Genomic DNA, 18670 nt, shown 5'->3' with positions numbered 1-18670 from the left:
TTTACCATCACAATTCAATATATCTAGCTGATAAAGAAAAGTCTGGTCTACGTGGAGGAAATTGAGCCTGTTAAAAAAGGTTTTTTAATAATAATACGCCACGCCCGAAAGCCACGCCTACCAACCGGAAAATTAACCCTGTACCTTGATATCTCTAGCGACAGCCGTGGTCATAACTCAATCAAATAATTTCAGGCAAGACATTTACCTGATTTTGCACATAAGACATTGTTCACTTATTCTTTTAATGAATTAAAAAAAAAGATCGAAATGGACAAATTTTCATAATATATTTTTATGACGTCAAGTATCCCCTGGAACGTGGCAAGGGTCATGTCCAAAGAAGTTTCAAGCGCATGCGCTTAATAGTAACACAAACACGGACCAGATAAACAAAGGGGATCTTCGTAATTTACCAATAGGGTTCAAGCTCTCTGTTCTATCTTTTACCTTCGGTTCTAAAAAGTGTTGGCCAAGAATAGGCTCGCCCCTTCTTGTTTCCCTCCGATTCCAGAAAAGGTTGATATATTGAAGTCGGTGCAATAAAGTGAGGTAAATGTTGCATTATTTTCACGATTTTGAATTGTGCTGTAGCCGTCAACGAAATAATACTTCAGTAAGTGTAGACGACATGCACGCAAACACATGCGGGCTCTCTACCTACAGAAGTTTGCCAACAGTTGTCGTTTTAGGACAATATGGATATTCTCGTTTTGACAGTGAAAGAACAGATTTCAATCAAGTTTCAACTAAAAAGGGAGCGTTTCCAAAAGTGTTAAATTTTTTAAAGGGATGATTATATCCACAGCCAGCTCTTTTATTTTGTAACTATAAATATATAGATCGGTAGATCCATAATATTTTCATCTAGTGGCCTTTCAATGAAGATTCTCATAATATGTTGTAGTGAATTTTTTTACCATAAACAGTCCTAACCAGGTAAAGAAAAAGACCTAGTAAGTAGCAGCACCAGCATTCTATGTAGCCCGTTTGGTAATAACCAAGTGTCCAAGCAGCCTTTTCCGCTGCAGTTTATTGCTTGATGATTTTTTCTGTTAATTTATTGTTAATATATGCTGCAAGCTCTTTCTCCTAGTTTCTTACAATATGCAGCAGATTTTTAATGCAACTACATGTCCTTGAATAAATCCTGGCCATGAAAAATATCCAGGCTAATTTTCCCGGTGTAGAAACAAGTTCAGGAGCAGTCGTGAAGCTGAAGACAATCCAAGAAATCCGTGTCATACACGTCCAGTAGTTTTTTGACTGCATAAGACCATACAAAATTAATTAGTTGATTCTCATCAGGGCGATGGTATTTTGGCCCTGCATTTTATATTTTCATACAAAAGTACTGCCCTACTTAGATTTATGAACAGTTAAACGATTTTGAATGTAGTGTTGTCAAGAGTTAAACAATTTTGTATTTAGTATGAAGAGAATTTGATCCTTATTAGATCCTTTAGAGTACTTGCATTTGCGCAGATTCTCTGTTGTTGGATACAAAACTGCTTATTCATGCAACATTTTTGAATAATAAAGGTTTGCTGAATTCAAAGAATTTTTTTAGGGGCATCTCGTCCTTAACATGTTTAGCACAGAATTTGCTGTACCAAACATGTTTTTGCATGTTAAGGGAGGGCTACATCCCTTAAAAAAATTTATTTGAATTTCATCATGTTAGCCCACCAAGTCCTCTCCATAGCACCTCTGTTTCTTACCATTTCTTGATAGTATTATAATCTTTTGATTACTGATTTGGGGTTAATTTTTCTTTATTTAAAGCTATTATAGAAAACCACAGGACAAAACAGCTGTGTACACTCCTCTCACAAAAGTATTGTGCCACCTTCAAGGAGGGAAAATGGTGCAAATTGTGTGAAATTGATTGTTTTTAAGTGGCGATGGGGAGTGTGTCAGAAGTGAAAAAACCACAAATCAAAACTTAAATCTTTTTAGACCATTTTTTTAAAATAACAGTTTCAAAACGTCTTTTAACATGGAAAAACTTGAGTTCTTCTTGTTCGGAAATAAATCGTTGTAAAAATGGTTTCCTTTTACGCAGGTGAATTTTTATTTTATATTTGTGTAAGACACTCATTATTTTTGGCTTGGAAGAATTTTGAGCTGCAAAACATTGCTCAGCGTCAAGTTTCGTGTCTTTTACTGTCCCTTGGTGTAAACATGGTGAAATAAAACAGACAAAATCGCTACCCCTCTAACATCAATTTTTTTGTTCATCCACTTCTAGGTTTATTACTATTGAAGCACTCTCAAGAAAAGAATTTTTTTTTGATTTATTGAAGCTGTTGTGTGGCTGCATCTAACATGGTCAACAATTTTTCTTAAACTAAAGATCACTTCCCTGTAAAAATTTGATAGGGACTCGCATCTCATTTGACAAATTTTCTCTATTAGGCGTAGTCTACATTTTTACAAACAATAAAGTTTTTGCGTAAAATTTACATTTCTAACTAGGTATTCTATGGCGTCAGCAAAATTTGCAAACTTTTCCTGCCAAAATTTGCTATAAAATATGCCTATTTCACCCAATTCATGCATTCAAATGTTTTGTGTTGTAAAAATATTGACAAAAAGTGCCGCCATTTTGAACAAGGTGATGCAATACTTTTGTGAGGGGAGTGTAGGGCCATATCTAGACTTAACTAGAACATAAAGTATCAATAAAAAAGATGTATTGGTAGCTGTATAGAATGAATCCCAGCATTTCAGATATTTTCACTGTCATCACAATCTACAAGAATCTCCAATAAAAGCTTTTGGTGAAATTCCCTTCCTCCCCTGCACTTTATTGTACCTCCTCTGTGCTACAGGCTCCTTATTGCCACTGTATGCTGGACTTGATGCCTCTTCTTGCTCATATAATTTTTTATCTTTAATTATATTGTCCGTAATTAATGTGAAATTTATTGTAAGCAAACTTGAATGTTTAAATGAGTGAAACGAACTTGGTAGTTCAACAGTGATGCAATGATTGAATTTTGGTGCTCATGTGTGGGCAGAGCCAACAATGTTGGCTGAGGTTGTCAAACAATCCAACATTTCAGATGATTTCAAATTTGGATTTGGCAACCAACATTTGTAAACTCAATTAAATTTCATTCAACATGGAAAATGACAATATCAAATGACCCAATATAGTGGTCAAACAGTCCAGCTTTTCTCCCATGAATTTTAATTAAAAGTTGATACAACAAAGAGAAAATTTGTGATACATTCTTTTGATGTTTGTCTTGGAACTGGATGTTTAGAATATGCAGCAAAAATGGAAATAATTTATAAAGACAGCAACAATGACAGTGACATAATGATTATGTTTTAGGATGTGAAAACAGATTATGGCAGTTGAAAGCAGCTAAATGACAAAGAGATGAGATTTTGGGAACATAAACGCACTTTGGTTCCCAATTTCCTGTTTTCATATTTGACAGCTTCATTGCAAAATTTATCGTTTAGCATTTAAAATAGCCTATTGTGGAACTGAGAAAACAGGAGATTCAGAATCTGTCTAATAAACAAAGCTAGTGAACTGCTAATTGACCCTAAAAATATTTTCCTATTTTTATAATTTTTTAATTCTTTCTCTTTCAATGAGTTTTTGTTCTTCTTGAGCTCTGGAGTAATTTTTTCAGGTTTATTTTTTGAATAAAATTTTAAATACAGTTCTCTGGCATTTTTATTCAAATATCCATTTTATTTCTATTTAATTGTCCCTTTTAATTACCGAAAAATTATAAAATTTAGGCTATTGTTTTTCCATTTCCAAACAAACAGTACAAAATGCATCTTATGTACTCGTGTGTTTTAGTTACCACTACTTTAAACTTCATTCTGAAAACTGTAAGGGATTTGTGTAGCTAAAATTGGCACTGATGCAAAAAAGATTGTGCAATGTGAGCATGAGCTGTGTGTCTGTAGTTCAAGTTACTGACACAACCATACTTTAATTGAGATTGAGGGGGATGCTTCCTCTCTAATTCCCAGCATAGAAATCAAAAGTTGTGGTAACATCAAGTGGACGGACCAAGACCTTGTTGGTATAAGCTCCCAATTCAGCTTGTCAAAGAACTGTCTTGCTTTTGAAAAAGAGCTACCCAACCAAATGATATTTTAAATTGGATGCCAACTTGCTTCCTCTGCTCTGCTCTTCTTTTTGCAATCTTTTCATTGTTTGCCAAAAGTTCTTTATCTTTTATGTTATTTAAACAAAGAGTTTTCTGTCTTCATGAATAATTGAGGGTACTATTTTTTTGTAGTTGAAATAAACTGAAGCCATGGTGATCAAAGTTGGTATCAATGGGTAGGTAGCAAGATTGATAGGTTTTTTATTGGGAAATGTAGGAAAAGTACGGTACAACTAGTGATCAAAAGCATTGTATCATATCTGAAAAAACTCCAAATTATTTTTTCTACCTAAAAGTGAAATAGCTAAAGCAATTTAAAGAAGCGTTTCAAGGTAGATGATTCAGTGAAAATAATGGGAAATTTATCAAGGTAGGGTAGCAAAAATATCAACTATTATGATAACACGAGAATTTAGCTTTGATGATAGGAATAGGGATAAAATATTTGCGATAAAAATTTTTTCTTTGCTCATGCTTGTAAGATTTGGTTGACATGAACTCTGAAATACCTGTTTTGTACTTGGATTCCAAAAATTGTCATTTTTTCTGACTGTAAATAATTTGTTGAAAGTTTTTGTCTTATGTTTTTGTACAGCAGCAGACCAAATTTTGGAGACCATTTCATAACACATTGTTTGAAGAAATGATGTTGTAAATTGCTTTCTAAAATATTTTGTCACTTTATTGAATAGAAAGACCTGACCTGCTGCAAAAGAAGTTTTTTTTAATTAAGTAAGTCTTTTAAACAGGGATGGATTTAGCATGGGGGGTGTAGGGGGTGCCCAATATTTCTGTGTCCTTCGGTAAGTTTTGTTTTATTCATTAAAAATCATTTGTTGGTAGACAGTAGTAACAAAGTAATGCTAAGATTTCACTTTTATTTATTTACTTATCGGTACTACTTACTGTTTAAGTTATCAGTAGCATATATTTCCTCTCGTTTCTATAGCAGTTTCAGGTTTGTATAGAAAAGTCCTTCACGCTTTTGAGCCATTCCTGATAAAATAGAAACTAAAAAAATAGAAAAATCCAACTCTTAAAAAACTTGATTCTGAAATGCTTGTCGTGGATTTTGCTCCAAGGAGAACGAACTTGGTTTAAAACTTTTGAATACTGTTAATCATTTTTAGAAATTTGATTACAACTTTGAAATCACTTTTTACATGTAGTGCTTCCTAACCTTACACAATTCAGGATATATATAAATGTTAGTGGAATTGTGAAGGAAATAGACAGTTGTAAAATATAGTCAGCCACAAAACACTACACATGACATTGTATTAAAAGAAATTGTCATGTAAAAATGTCATTGCTTTTCCTAACGCATTTACAAAATAGGTGTTTTTTCCAAATTCTTAGGGGTCTGGATGGCAGAACTTTTCTTCTCTTTGCCCCACAAAACTTTCAACCCTGACTACACCACTGCTTCTTAACATCTTTAACTTAAAATTAAAAAACAAAATTTTAAAAATGGATGTTTCCATCATTTTCCAGTGGCCTGAAGGGTGCGGCACCAAAATGAATGTCTAACACCCTGCCCCCTGTCATTGTTGCTTAAATATGCCCCTCCTAAGATTCAATACTGTCACATTAAACATCACACTTTTGATAGTTTGAAATGTTGCCAATTAATGTTTGAGTGATTTTGAACATCAAACTGGTGCCTAATTGCCTCAAACATTTGGCCCTGGCCATAAGACATTTAACAGAGGAGCAGTAAACAGCATTCCTAGAAATTTCCAGGTTCACCATTTGTAGATAGATAAGAATAGAAACAAATGAAAAATTGAATTCAAGGAGAGTAACTTGCTTTCAAGAGCAATTTGAGAGAACAATCTGTAGCTCCCCTCTGGTCTTTGAGGAGAGCCTGAAGGGGAACAAGATCTATGGTCTTCCCCAAATGGCCAGGCCTGAAATGATTTGAATTTTGAAGTTACAGCCTTGTACCCATCACTTCTTAGCAAAGTGGTGCAATACTTTTTGCTCACCTGCTGTATTAAAACCATTTAAAATCAGTTATGGCTCATTGTGAAGAAATGACAAACCCTCCATTTTTTGGATATAGGAAGCTAATGTCTGCCATACAATGAGAAAATAGCTTAGCAATGTCATTTTTGATTTTATTTAGCTGAAAGATTAAGTCGTTTTTTACCTGAGAAAAATATCTAACAAGTTTCATAAATGACTACGTGCTTTGACACTGAAGATTTTACTCACTGCTTTGGAGTACACTCACGATTGTTACTGTTGCATCAACAACAAATCAAGTGTTAAATAGATATCAGAAGCAAATGATGGAAGGACATATAGTTGCTTGAAGATTGTCTTCAAAGTCATCAGTTAAATGATATCATGATCCTCATTTGTAATGAATACATTTTAAAAGCACTCTAGTTGCATTGTTGTAGAAGGAAGCTAGGTAACCATTAATGCAAGGCAGATTTTTCATTTTTTTGGTTATATGTTGCTGTGTTGTAAGAAAAGTTAATGCAGTGCTGAAACACTTGTAAATATTTCTGCAATTGTATGACAATCGTTGCTGATTTTTATGGTAGGAGTCTTACACAGTCTTCTAATGTTTTGATTTGTTGGATTATATATTGTTGCTATTTTTGTCTTTATTCTAAAGAGGACCATTTTGATGATTGCAGAAAATGATGATTGCAATTGCATGTAAATTTTGTATTTAATAACACTTTTTTTCATCATGAACCTTAGATTTGGTCGCATTGGGCGTTTGGTTTGCAGAGCAGCACTAGAAAAACCTGAACTACAGGTTGTGGCCATTAATGACCCATTTATTGACTTGGATTATATGGTGAGTAAGTTTTTAGATAATATGTATATATTTTGATTTCGAACATTTTTGTCAGCTTTTGCCTTGTGATTAATATCTATGGTTAAAATGGGTCTGATTAAGGCAAAAAATGAAAGCAAAAGATATTATAACCTTCGCTGTGGGTTTTCTCCTAGGTTTCCATTTTCTATTATTGTATAGAAGTTCATTTGATAATTCCTAGCTTCAAAGCCTGTTTGATGTTTCCCTGTAAGCCAGACCTGTCAAGTTTGAGTTTTGCTGAGTGATATTTTAAAAGGAAGGGAGAATGGTCCAGAACGAATCCTGGACTGCTACACAACCAGAAGTAGGATTGAGGTGCAGAGCCCCAGAAAACATTTTTTTAACCATGCCCTATGGTTCTTCGGAAACGCCTTTTTTGAGCAGGGACCCCACAGAAGCGGGTGGGGGATTTTTCGCCATTATATTAAGTTTTTATTGAGATAGAATTTATAACAGTACATAATCATTAAATAATTTAATCTGGTGCACTTGTGCTGTGCAAATGCAAAAGTGCGAAGCTCTGTGGACCAGGTATGCAGAGAAAGGAATGCAGGTGTACAAGCAAGCAAAGCATCGTAGTGTAACTGCAACCCCAAATGTCATTCTTGAGAAAAAGTTATTCCGCTCTGACCACTCCAATTGTAATCTGCTTACTTGAAACACTAACTTAAGGTGGTATATTATCAGGGATGTTGGAATGACCAAAGGGCAAGGGGCAAGCTTGGGTAAAAAGGCATTTGAAACAAATTTCTCAGCTACTACTAATTCCTTTGTAACCACCGTTTAAGTTTGATCTTCTGAAAATTGGCTAAATTTTGGCACAAGGAATTATATTACCAGTTTTGAGAAATGTCACCATGAAACTACAATCAGAATTTCATATTAATCTCTCTGATAAGTGCAAATGGCTGGTTTCAAGGGCACTTGATGAAAAGGGCACTCTGGCCCCTCTTGCTCCTCCTATTAAAAGGCAACAGGGGCAGTTGACCCCCTGCACCCCCCTTCTCCAGCATCCCTGTATATTATGCTCCTCTTTTACATTTTCAATCAATTCACAATGTGTCATAGTCGCAAAAAAGCTAACCTACTATTTGTGTAGGCTTGTCAATAAGTTTAACATCACTTAACCTGTACGGATTGGCTGTTATCTAGTCGTATAATAATTTAGTCCCTTTTATTGTGCAAACATGCCTTGTAAGGAAAGAGGGATCTTGCTATTGGAGTAAAATTGAAAAATTTAAATAAACCAAGAAGTTTGTTGCCAATTGCTGGGAATTCAGATTTGATGCCTTTGAGCATGAAAAAGCGCCGAAGTGTGTCTCCCGCAAAATGCGTGTGACTTGCTAGGTCTGGTAAGCTTCATCAGATGCCTTTCAGGCCTGGGCATGCGTATGTCACACCCTGGGTAGAGTATATCACACACCAAACAGGGACATCGTGACTGGGGGTTGTGAGGGTGTCACACCCCTCCTCCCAAAGATATTTCAATAGGAAATTTCAGGACCTGAATTTCAGGTGAAATATGCTGAATGGAAGAAACGGTTCAGGTTGTTCAGAAACCTTCATCTCTTTAAAATTATTAAAGGATCAGGAAAAAATAGTTGCCCCGTTGATTACCTTTGATATTTCTTTGGTATGAAGGTAAAAACAAAACTAAACGTTTATGATTTCAAGATTTCTTATTGGCACTTAATCGAAAAAAACCAGGCCCTTCCCAGGTTAAACATAGGTATCCTGTCGCTGTGTACGAAGAATGCCGGTACTCTTTTGATGCTTTGTAGGTAGTTTCATAGCATCCGCTACACCCATGGATAGTTATACTTTATACTTGAGTTGCTTTATGGAATGGAAACCGTTATAAAGCTTTCAATATTAACTGATGCGACGATCTTCGAACCTTTCACCTACAGCATCTGAGGGCAGAAACGCTGTGCCGCGAAATGTAGTTGTTTGTTGCGAAAAAGATAGTAGAGAGTTTAAGCACAGGCGACGATAACGATACCGATAACGATAGAGTCTACTGTCATCGTTTCCGTTATCGTTGTGGTATAAGTACATTAAGCATGGACACCCGTAGGGGACTGCAGCTCTACCGCATGACACACTTCCTTGTTTGGCACGGAAGTCTAGTTTTGAATGCCCCACAAATGTTAAAAATTATTTAGCTAAATAAAATATGACCGTAAAAATGTTAATTAAGTTCTTGCTGTCACACACAGCTTTGATGTTATCAATGACGAAGATCTTCCTCTTCTGTTGGAATTACAAAAAGGCCTAAATTTATTCTGAAAGTTTCATACTCCATATTTGCACTATGAGATAACTGATACCGAAAAAGTTCCGATTTGAGAAAATAGATTTTCAATTTAAATGAATGAATTTATTTCCAACGTAGAGTTATTATATACAAAATACTACAAAGTTAACAAGAGCGTTTCTTCCTCCTTTTCTGCACAGCCTTCCTTCTTCCAGCCCTCGTCTACCAAAATTTTGCTGTTAGGTCATCTCGCATTAAAGCTCATCTCATCTTGGGCAAATGACAGTCATTTGAAATGTCCACTAAAACCTTGAAAAAATTTGAGAGATGGTGAATACACGTTCCAGCCAAAACACGAACAATCTTGTTCTCAACCTTGGTAGTTTAAGGTCGAAACCCTCAGAAAATAACGACCTTGGTCGCTTGACACAAATTTTAAAGAATTTGTTTAATATTAGAGTAATAAAAAAGTTTAAGTTCTCAATCTTTGTTACCGAATTTGCAGAATTTTTATTGAATTTCATCGCTGCAGCCTATGTGAATCTTTACAATATAGGCAGGCCCAATTCCATCATGAAAATAAAATTATGAATCGCTTTAAACAAACAAGAGAAACAAAAAACTCACCCGCATGATTTGAGGCTTGATAATGAAGTGGCTGATGAAGCTATTTCCAGTTGAAATTCCTCATAAAACTCAGCAAAATCCGTCACCGAATCCTATCGTTGTCACAGAACGATACATCAGATTTCTATCGTACTAGAACCATGAGTGAGAACGATAACGGAAGGGGAATCTCCACTGACGCCTGCGCATTAAGGTAATAAAGCCTCCTATCGTTATCGTTATGGTTATCGTCGCCCATGCTTAAACTGCCTAGTTATTCTTTGCTTACTTGATCAAACCAAATATCGTCTCAAATATAGATATTATTTTAATTACAAGAAAATCCTCACTTCCAAATACGATACACTTCACCATATACAATAGAACATTTGATCCTTGCCCAAATACATCTCAATAAATTAAACTATTGAACTACGTCCTTATTTATAGTTATTGATATTTTTTGCCTTTTATGGAAGGAAGACTAGCTTTTCTTGGAGAAACTGCCAAGGCGGGTTCTTGCAAGCCCCTATACCCGAAACTTTTTTCCTTCTTGGAGAGCCCGCCAAAGCGGTGGACCGCCGGCCCCCGGCACGCCGAGCCAGTGGACCGCCACCCACGGCACGCCCACCTAGTGTGCCGCCGGCCCCCGACACGCCAAGCCAGTCACCCGCAAACCCCCACCCCCAAGCCGAGAAGCAAATTAGCAAAGAACCAACTAACGCCATGCCCAACACACAAAACCCCCCTCATACAAAACCCCCCTCATACAAAACCCCCCTCACACAAAACCCCAACACACACACGGATATATATAATTCTAAGCAAACTAAATATATATGTATTCAAAAGCTCTAGACTGTAATGTTTTTTAAAAAATTTAAATAGATGATCAGTAAAAAAACAACTCGATTAACGAGATTAATATATATATATATATATATATATATATATATATATATATTCCAGATTGCGTTGTCTATTCTGACGTGAACAGTGCTCGATGTGCAAAAGCACAGAGCAATAGATATAATAAAATAGAATATATACTAGAAATGAGACATGTTCTCCGTTACTCCGAGTTTCGTGCTTACGCACTCATCAGACAGACTATAATGAAGAATATTCCTGTTACCGCGGTATAAATATACAAAAGGTGTGATAAAGTTAGACAAAAGAAATTTTATTTAATACAGGTTAATTAGTTAGGTGGAGTTCTATTGTTCATGAGATAAAACTTGTTTTCGTGTCGCATTTGGAGATTAATTCGGATCGTTTGTTTAGAAGGGTGTTGTTATTTGCTTTGATGATGTATAGTTTTTCTGTTAAGCATAGGTCACACCTTTTTGTAATGTTGTTGTATGGTTTGGCTGAGGTGATGATGGTCCATTGTATGTCATAATCCTTGTTTTTGTCTTTAAGTTCCCAGATGTATTTTGATAGTTCGGTACTGTTGGCGTATTTTCGGTTGCGGAATGAGAGTTTGTGTTGTGTAAATCGTTGTTTGAAGGTTCCTTCTGTTAGGCCAATGTAGTTTTTGCTGACAGTGTCTTCGGTTGTGGTGATATGTGCGTTGTAGATGATGCTGGAAGAGAGGCAGTTGTTGTCTAGTGGGCATTGGTCTTTTTTTCGGCAGTTGCATGTTTTCTCGTTGGTAGTGGTGGGTTTGGTGTTGATAATTTTCTTGTTGTGTTTGTTGATGATAGTTTGCATATTATCCATACAGCTGTAGCTGACTTTAACGTTGTTCTTGTTGAAGATCTGATGGAATTTGTGATTCTTGGGGAAGTGTATATGTATGAGCTTGAGGAAAGTTCTGCCGATGTTAGTTTGTACATTCTTGCTGTATGGTGGGTTGTACCAGATTATGTTGCGCTGTCTGTTTCTTCTTTTACGTGTGGGTGATGTGTGGTCGTTGTATTTAGGGTGTCGGGGTATCCACTGGCTTTTAGGGCGTTTTCGTAGATGGGCTTGGCTTTGTTGAATTCACTTTCGTTGCATGATATGTCAGTTATTCTACGGTTGATTGCTCCAGGTAAGTGCTTTATGATGTTGGGGGGATGGTTGGACTTTGTATTGATGTATAGTGGCTGGTCGTTGGGCTTTCTGTATGGACAATACGATTGATTTGTTAGGTTTAGTGTTACGTCGAGGTAGTTCACAATTTTTAGGTTGGTCTTTATGGTGATGTTGAGGCCGTGAGTCTTGAAAAGTTTTGTAATGTCCTTCCTGATTCTCTCTGCTTGTGGACCAGGGGTGTTCTTAAAGATAGCGAGTCCGTCGTCTCTGTATAGACCTATGTTGTCTTTTCCGTATTTTGCACCCAGCTTATTGAGGATGAAAAGACCAACCAGTTCACAAATTTCCGCGCCGTCAAAGCTCCCCATAGTCACATCGAACATGTGGCTGTCTTTTTTCGTCCATGTATTTCCTTTGCTGAATAGGAGTGATTTGCGGGATGCATTATGATGTTGGTATCCTTTTCGGTGATTTTGCAGTATTTCTTGGCGAAGGAGATAGAGTCTGTAAGGAGTTTTTCGGTTATTGAGGGGTAAAAGTTTTCAATGTCGAAGATAACAAATGTATGTTGATGCTTGTTTGGTATGCTGTTGAACCAGTTGATTACAGACGAAGTGTTTTTCCATTGGTTTAGGGTAGTTTGGTTTCTGATGGTCGTGTTGATTCTGTCAAGGATCTGTTTGCTGATACGGCCTATTTCACTTTTTGCGGGGTTGATTAGTCTGCAGGTGGGGTTGTTCTGGAAGTTTTCTTTATGGTCTTTTAGAGTTATGAATGCTTGTCGTTCTGCCATACATTCTGTTCGGTCTTGGATGTTGAGTTCAGTGGCGATGTTCCGTGCTTCGTTGTTTATTGTGTGGATGGCGCTGTCGTTTGCTTTCTTGTAGGTTGTGGTTATGCTGTTAGTTAGTAGTTTGTCATGTAGTTCACTATCCAGTTTGTAGTAGTTGGTTGTTTTGTCAGCGGGGATGAAGGCTTTCGTGGAGGCGTTGATCTTTTTGATGTCTTCGCGTAGCTGGTCTTGAAATTGGTCGTGTGTTTTCCTGAATTGGATGTGCTTGATCATGTTGAGTAAATCAGACTCAAATGCATCTAGGTCTTCGTTAGACAGCGCAACATAAACAGACAGCGCAACATAATCTGGTACAACCCACCATACAGCAAGAATGTACAAACTAACATCGGCAGAACTTTCCTCAAGCTCATACATATACACTTCCCCAAGAATCACAAATTCCATCAGATCTTCAACAAGAACAACGTTAAAGTCAGCTACAGCTGTATGGATAATATGCAAACTATCATCAACAAACACAACAAGAAAATTATCAACACCAATCCCACCACTACCAACGAGAAAACATGCAACTGCCGAAAAAAAGACCAATGCCCACTAGACAACAACTGCCTCTCTTCCAGCACCATCTACAACGCACATATCACCACAACCGAAGACACTGTCAGCAAAAACTACATTGGCCTAACAGAAGGAACCTTCAAACAACGATTTACACAACACAAACTCTCATTCCGCAACCGAAAATACGCCAACAGTACCGAACTATCAAAATACATCTGGGAACTTAAAGACAAAAACAAGGATTATGACATACAATGGACCATCATCACCTCAGCCAAACCATACAACAACATTACAAAAAGGTGTGACCTATGCTTAACAGAAAAACTATACATCATCAAAGCAAATAACAACACCCTTCTAAACAAACGATCCGAATTAATCTCCAAATGCCGACACGAAAACAAGTTTTATCTCATGAACAATAGAACTCCACCTAACTAATTAACCTGTATTAAATAAAATTTCTTTTGTCCAACTTTATCACACCTTTTGTATATTTATACCGCGGTAGCAGGAATATTCTTCATTATAGTCTGTCTGATGAGTGCGTAAGCACGAAACTCGGAGTAACAGAGAACATGTCTCATTTCTAGTATATATTCTATTTTATTATATATATATATATATATATATATATATATATATATATATATATATATATATATATATATATATACTATTTCTAACTTGATTAATATATATATATATATATATATATATATATATATATATATATATATATATATATATATATATTGGGCCGTTTGGCTCAGTGAAATGAGCGGGGGTTTTCGACGCAGCAAACTGGAGTTCGATTCCGACCAAGAGTAGTTCAATACAATTGGGCAGCACCCTTGTGGAAAGAATTTTCCTCCTGTCAGCATTTGCCTTATGATTATATATATATATATATATATATATATATATATATATATATATATATCTCTAATGCAATATATGATTCACTGAGAGAGAGGGTTGCTCACGCTTACGTTTATATAGGAAAATTTCAATAAATTGTATAGACATTTTTTTATATATGCAAGTATACTTCTGAGTATTACAGTATTTGTATAAAGTCTGCCCCCGTCCTTTAGACAGAAATTTTCAGGGGAAGAAGAACAATGCTATGGTCCTTGCACCAAGCGAACTCAGATGTCTCTGGTGACTAATATTTACAATGTGCACTGTTTTCTTTATCCAATGAACATATTCGAGGGATGCCACGTTCCTTGATCACTGTGATTTGTTGGGGGTTTCTATGTCCTCTTGTGATCACATAGTTTCCAATGAGTGTGGCGTTCCTCGAAAAGTGACCTAATTGGCTATTCTAGATTCCCTGTGTTTCTACTGGGGACATTCTGAATACAAGTGCTGTATGCGTTTTTACAATGGATCTCGTTCAAGTATAAAATTGCGCTTTATCATACGCTTTAAACTCATGCATATCTAACAATACCATTGAGAAAATTTAACTCTTTCCATGAAAAGAATCTGTGTGCAATTGTTTCTAAGTTGTCAATAAAAAGGGTTGAAATGCTCGATTTTGTCTCGAAAAGAGAAATACCAAAATGTGCGAATGGATTGGTCAAAGGTCGAGGGGGCACACAGTAAGAAACGTGTTGTCATACTCCGTGAAACGAAGGATAAAACCTTTCGCTGTCCGATAGAATTTTGCGAGAATCGTACATTTTTCAGCAAAAGAGGTTGCCGAAAACACATAGACACCAAGCACAGATGGTATTATTTTTTCGATGTGAAGCCGAGTGATAAAGTTATTGAAAAGTCGGCTGAACAGAGTACCCAAAGAAGTCACAAACACATCGAAAGTGCCAGAAGACGTGCAGATACAACTAAAAGGCCACATTTCTCAATTTCTGAAGGGGTTGGAAAGCAGTATGTCGATTGGCTTTGTGCTGTTTGTGGCGGGGGACTGTCAGCAGCACAGGCAACACAAAATGCTACACGCGTAATGAAATTCTTGAAATTTTGCAGCGAAGATGACGAAGACAATCTCACAGAACAGCATGTAGACTACAGCATAGGATCCGCAGGACTTATATGCAGTTTTATCGAGCATATCGGAAAAGAATGGGGCCTAGGCAGCTCAGCTCAATTTGGGTATTTACAAGCAATCACAGATTTGATCGACTTTCGTAAATCCAGTGGATTATCGGCAACAGTGCTTGGCAATTTGGCGGTTTCTGAAGTTTACATAAACCGAGGAAAAAAAGCACTGGCTAAAAGGAAAATCAGCGAATGGTCAAAAAACCTGTCGATCGAAGTCCTTTCTGGCTGTAATCAGTGGGCGACGATGGAAGAAATGGAGAGAGTTATACCGTACCATCTTCCACGCTACAAAGATGTGTTGACAAATTGTAAAGGCTATCCTTTGACTGCCGTTACACCTGCGGACCTTACATTTGCCACTCGATTTGTAGCTGTGTATATGTTTACAAGAGTGAAAGGATCACGCCCAATGACGTATCAATTCCTAACAGTATCAATGTTTGAAAAGTCGAGGGAGAATAATGGGTTTGTGGACCAGACTGAGTTTAAAACTGCACAACAGTACACCTTTGATTCATTGATACTTGATGAAACGAGCACACGACTCCTTGACGACTATATTTGCCATGTTAGGCCTCTGTTGAACCCTCAGTGCGAATATGTACTAGTCACAAGAAATGGAACACAGTTTAAACAGTTAAGTAACCTGATGTCAGAACTCGTTTTTCAGGCAATCGGGAAATACGTTCATCCGACCAGATATCGTCAGATTGTTGAGACGGAGAGCTCGCGTAAACTTTCTGCTGAAGAGCAAGAAGTCGTGAGCCGAGACCAAAAACACAGTTCTCAAGTTGCGAAAACTTACTATCAAAAGCGCAATTCACGCGAAATTGCAGTAAACGCCAAATCGGCGATGAAAAAGTTGCAGAACAAAGAAGTTGATAGAAGTTTAAAAAGAATCATTCTAGACAACAAAGATTCGTCTGATCAAGACTGCTGCTTGGAAAAAACCGAACAGCACCAGCAAATAACGCCAGGAAGAAATCGGAAAGAAACAATTTGCGTCAATCTCGACGAAGCGGGTAACGAATCGTGTAGAGCTTACTCGCCCCCAGATTGCAATGCTGACAGGTTGAAAGCAAAGCCAGTCGTCAGTAGAAGGGTGCCATTTACTCCAGAGGAAGACTTTTTTCTAAAAAAAAGTTTGAAAGTTTATGGATTTGGAAAGTGGACGGCTATGCTTAAGGATCCTAGATTTAATTTCAATAGCAAACGGACCCCTGATTCTCTAAAAAAAAGAGCAGAACTGCTCGCTAAAAAGTGACTTAAATAATGACCTTGTCAGTATTGTAATAACCTTTCTGTTTCTTGTGTTAAAGATTGGTTGGAAATAAAGAAAAAAATTGGTTGGAAATAATTTTTTTCTTAATTGAATTATTGTTGTTATATTTAATTAAATTATTGTTATATATGTTATATTTTTCTTATATCTAACTTAACTGAATTGTTATATTTAATTATCAAAAAGTATCTGTTTTACACCAAAATGAGATTGACCTCGTTTGATTTCGTCAAAAGACACTTAAGTTTTCTCGCAAGGGCTGAGCAACTAGGAGCATCGATGATTTACAATGAGTTGCAGGGAGTAGGAGTGAGCCAAAGCTGAGCAAAGAAAGAGGCTGGTCTCTGTTTCGTCACATTACATCACTTTGGCTCACTCTAGCTCATCCCAACTCATTTGAACTCATCTTAGTTACTTGTCGCTCCCTGGTTTGGCGAGAAACTAAAGTTTTGATAGAATTTATTTGGTGTTGGTGATTTTTTCAGATTACCTTGGATCCCAGCCTGTGGTTGCTGCTGCTACCATTGACTTTTCTTAAACTTTTGATAAACATCATGATAATGATTTTTAGATGACTTCAAAGTGTTATGACGTAATAAAAGCTTTAGTTTTCTCGCAAGGGCTGAGCAACTAGGAGCATCGATGATTTACAATGAGTTGCAGGGAGTAGGAGTGAGCCAAAGCTGAGCAAAGAAAGAGGCTGGTCTCTGTTTCGTCACATTACATCACTTTGGCTCACTCTAGCTCATCCCAACTCATTTGAACTCATCTTAGTTACTTGTCGCTCCCTGGTTTGGCGAGAAACTAAAGTTTTGATAGAATTTATTTGGTGTTGGTGATTTTTTCAGATTACCTTGGATCCCAGCCTGTGGTTGCTGCTGCTACCATTGACTTTTCTTAAACTTTTGATAAACATCATGATAATGATTTTTAGATGACTTCAAAGTATTATGACGTAATAAAAGCTTTAGTTTTCTCGCAAGGGCTGAGCAACTAGGAGCATCGATGATTTACAATGAGTTGCAGGGAGTAGGAGTGAGCCAAAGCTGAGCAAAGAAAGAGGCTGGTCTCTGTTTCGTCACATTACATCACTTTGGCTCACTCTAGCTCATCCCAACTCATTTGAACTCATCTTAGTTGCTTGTCGCTCCCTGGTTTGGCGAGAAACTAAAGTTTTGATAGAATTTATTTGGTGTTGGTGATTTTTTCAGATTACCTTGGATCCCAGCCTGTGGTTGCTGCTGCTACCATTGACTTTTCTTAAACTTTTGATAAACATCATGATAATGATTTTTAGATGACTTCAAAGTATTATGACGTAATAAAAGCTTTAGTTTTCTCGCAAGGGCTGAGCAACTAGGAGCATCGATGATTTACAATGAGTTGCAGGGAGTAGGAGTGAGCCAAAGCTGAGCAAAGAAAGAGGCTGGTCTCTGTTTAGTCACATTACATCACTTTGGCTCACTCTAGCTCATCCCAACTCATTTGAACTCATCTTAGTTACTTGTCGCTCCCTGGTTTGGCGAGAAACTAAAGTTTTGATAGAATTTATTTGGTGTTGGTGATTTTTTCAGATTACGTTGGATCCCAGCCTGTGGTTGCTGCTGCTACCATTGACTTTTCTTAAACTTTTGATAAACATCATGATAATGATTTTTAGATGACTTCAAAGTATTATGACGTAATAAAAGCTTTAGTTTTCTCGCAAGGGCTGAGCAACTAGGAGCATCGATGATTTACAATGAGTTGCAGGGAGTAGGAGTGAGCCAAAGCTGAGCAAAGAAAGAGGCTGGTCTCTGTTTCGTCACATTACATCACTTTGGCTCACTCTAGCTCATCCCAACTCATTTGAACTCATCTTAGTTACTTGTCGCTCCCTGGTTTGGCGAGAAACTAAAGTTTTGATAGAATTTATTTGGTGTTGGTGATTTTTTCAGATTACCTTGGATCCCAGCCTGTGGTTGCTGCTGCTACCATTGACTTTTCTTAAACTTTTGATAAACATCATGATAATGATTTTTAGATGACTTCAAAGTATTATGACGTAATAAAAGCTTTAGTTTTCTCGCAAGGGCTGAGCAACTAGGAG

The 18670-nt window shown here is 36.9% G+C and overlaps 2 protein-coding genes across 2 annotated transcripts in view; both read left to right on the top strand.

The window, feature by feature from the left end:
* Positions 1 to 436: 436 nt before the first annotated feature.
* Positions 437 to 18670, top strand: part of LOC135688329 (glyceraldehyde-3-phosphate dehydrogenase) — a 31170-nt gene continuing 12936 nt past the window's right edge. The window contains exons 1-3 of the mRNA XM_065205144.2: positions 437 to 552; positions 4278 to 4321; positions 6864 to 6963. Coding sequence (XP_065061216.1) covers positions 4296 to 4321; positions 6864 to 6963 — 126 coding nt within the window. The 5' untranslated portion in view covers positions 437 to 552; positions 4278 to 4295. The remainder of the gene's footprint in view (positions 553 to 4277; positions 4322 to 6863; positions 6964 to 18670) is intronic.
* LOC135692359 (uncharacterized) lies at positions 13984 to 18169 on the top strand. The gene has a single exon (XM_065210451.2). The coding sequence runs from the start codon at positions 14809 to 14811 to the stop codon at positions 16561 to 16563; it is 1755 nt and encodes a 584-aa protein (XP_065066523.2). The 5' UTR covers positions 13984 to 14808; the 3' UTR covers positions 16564 to 18169.

Source organism: Rhopilema esculentum, unplaced genomic scaffold, assembly GCF_057945365.1.
Source record: "Rhopilema esculentum isolate cy_ngs unplaced genomic scaffold, ASM5794536v1 HiC_scaffold_36, whole genome shotgun sequence".
NCBI classification, from domain to species: Eukaryota; Metazoa; Cnidaria; class Scyphozoa; order Rhizostomeae; family Rhizostomatidae; genus Rhopilema; species Rhopilema esculentum.
The sequence above is the reverse complement of the archived record's forward strand: the minus strand, read 5'-3'. Positions and strand labels throughout refer to the sequence as shown.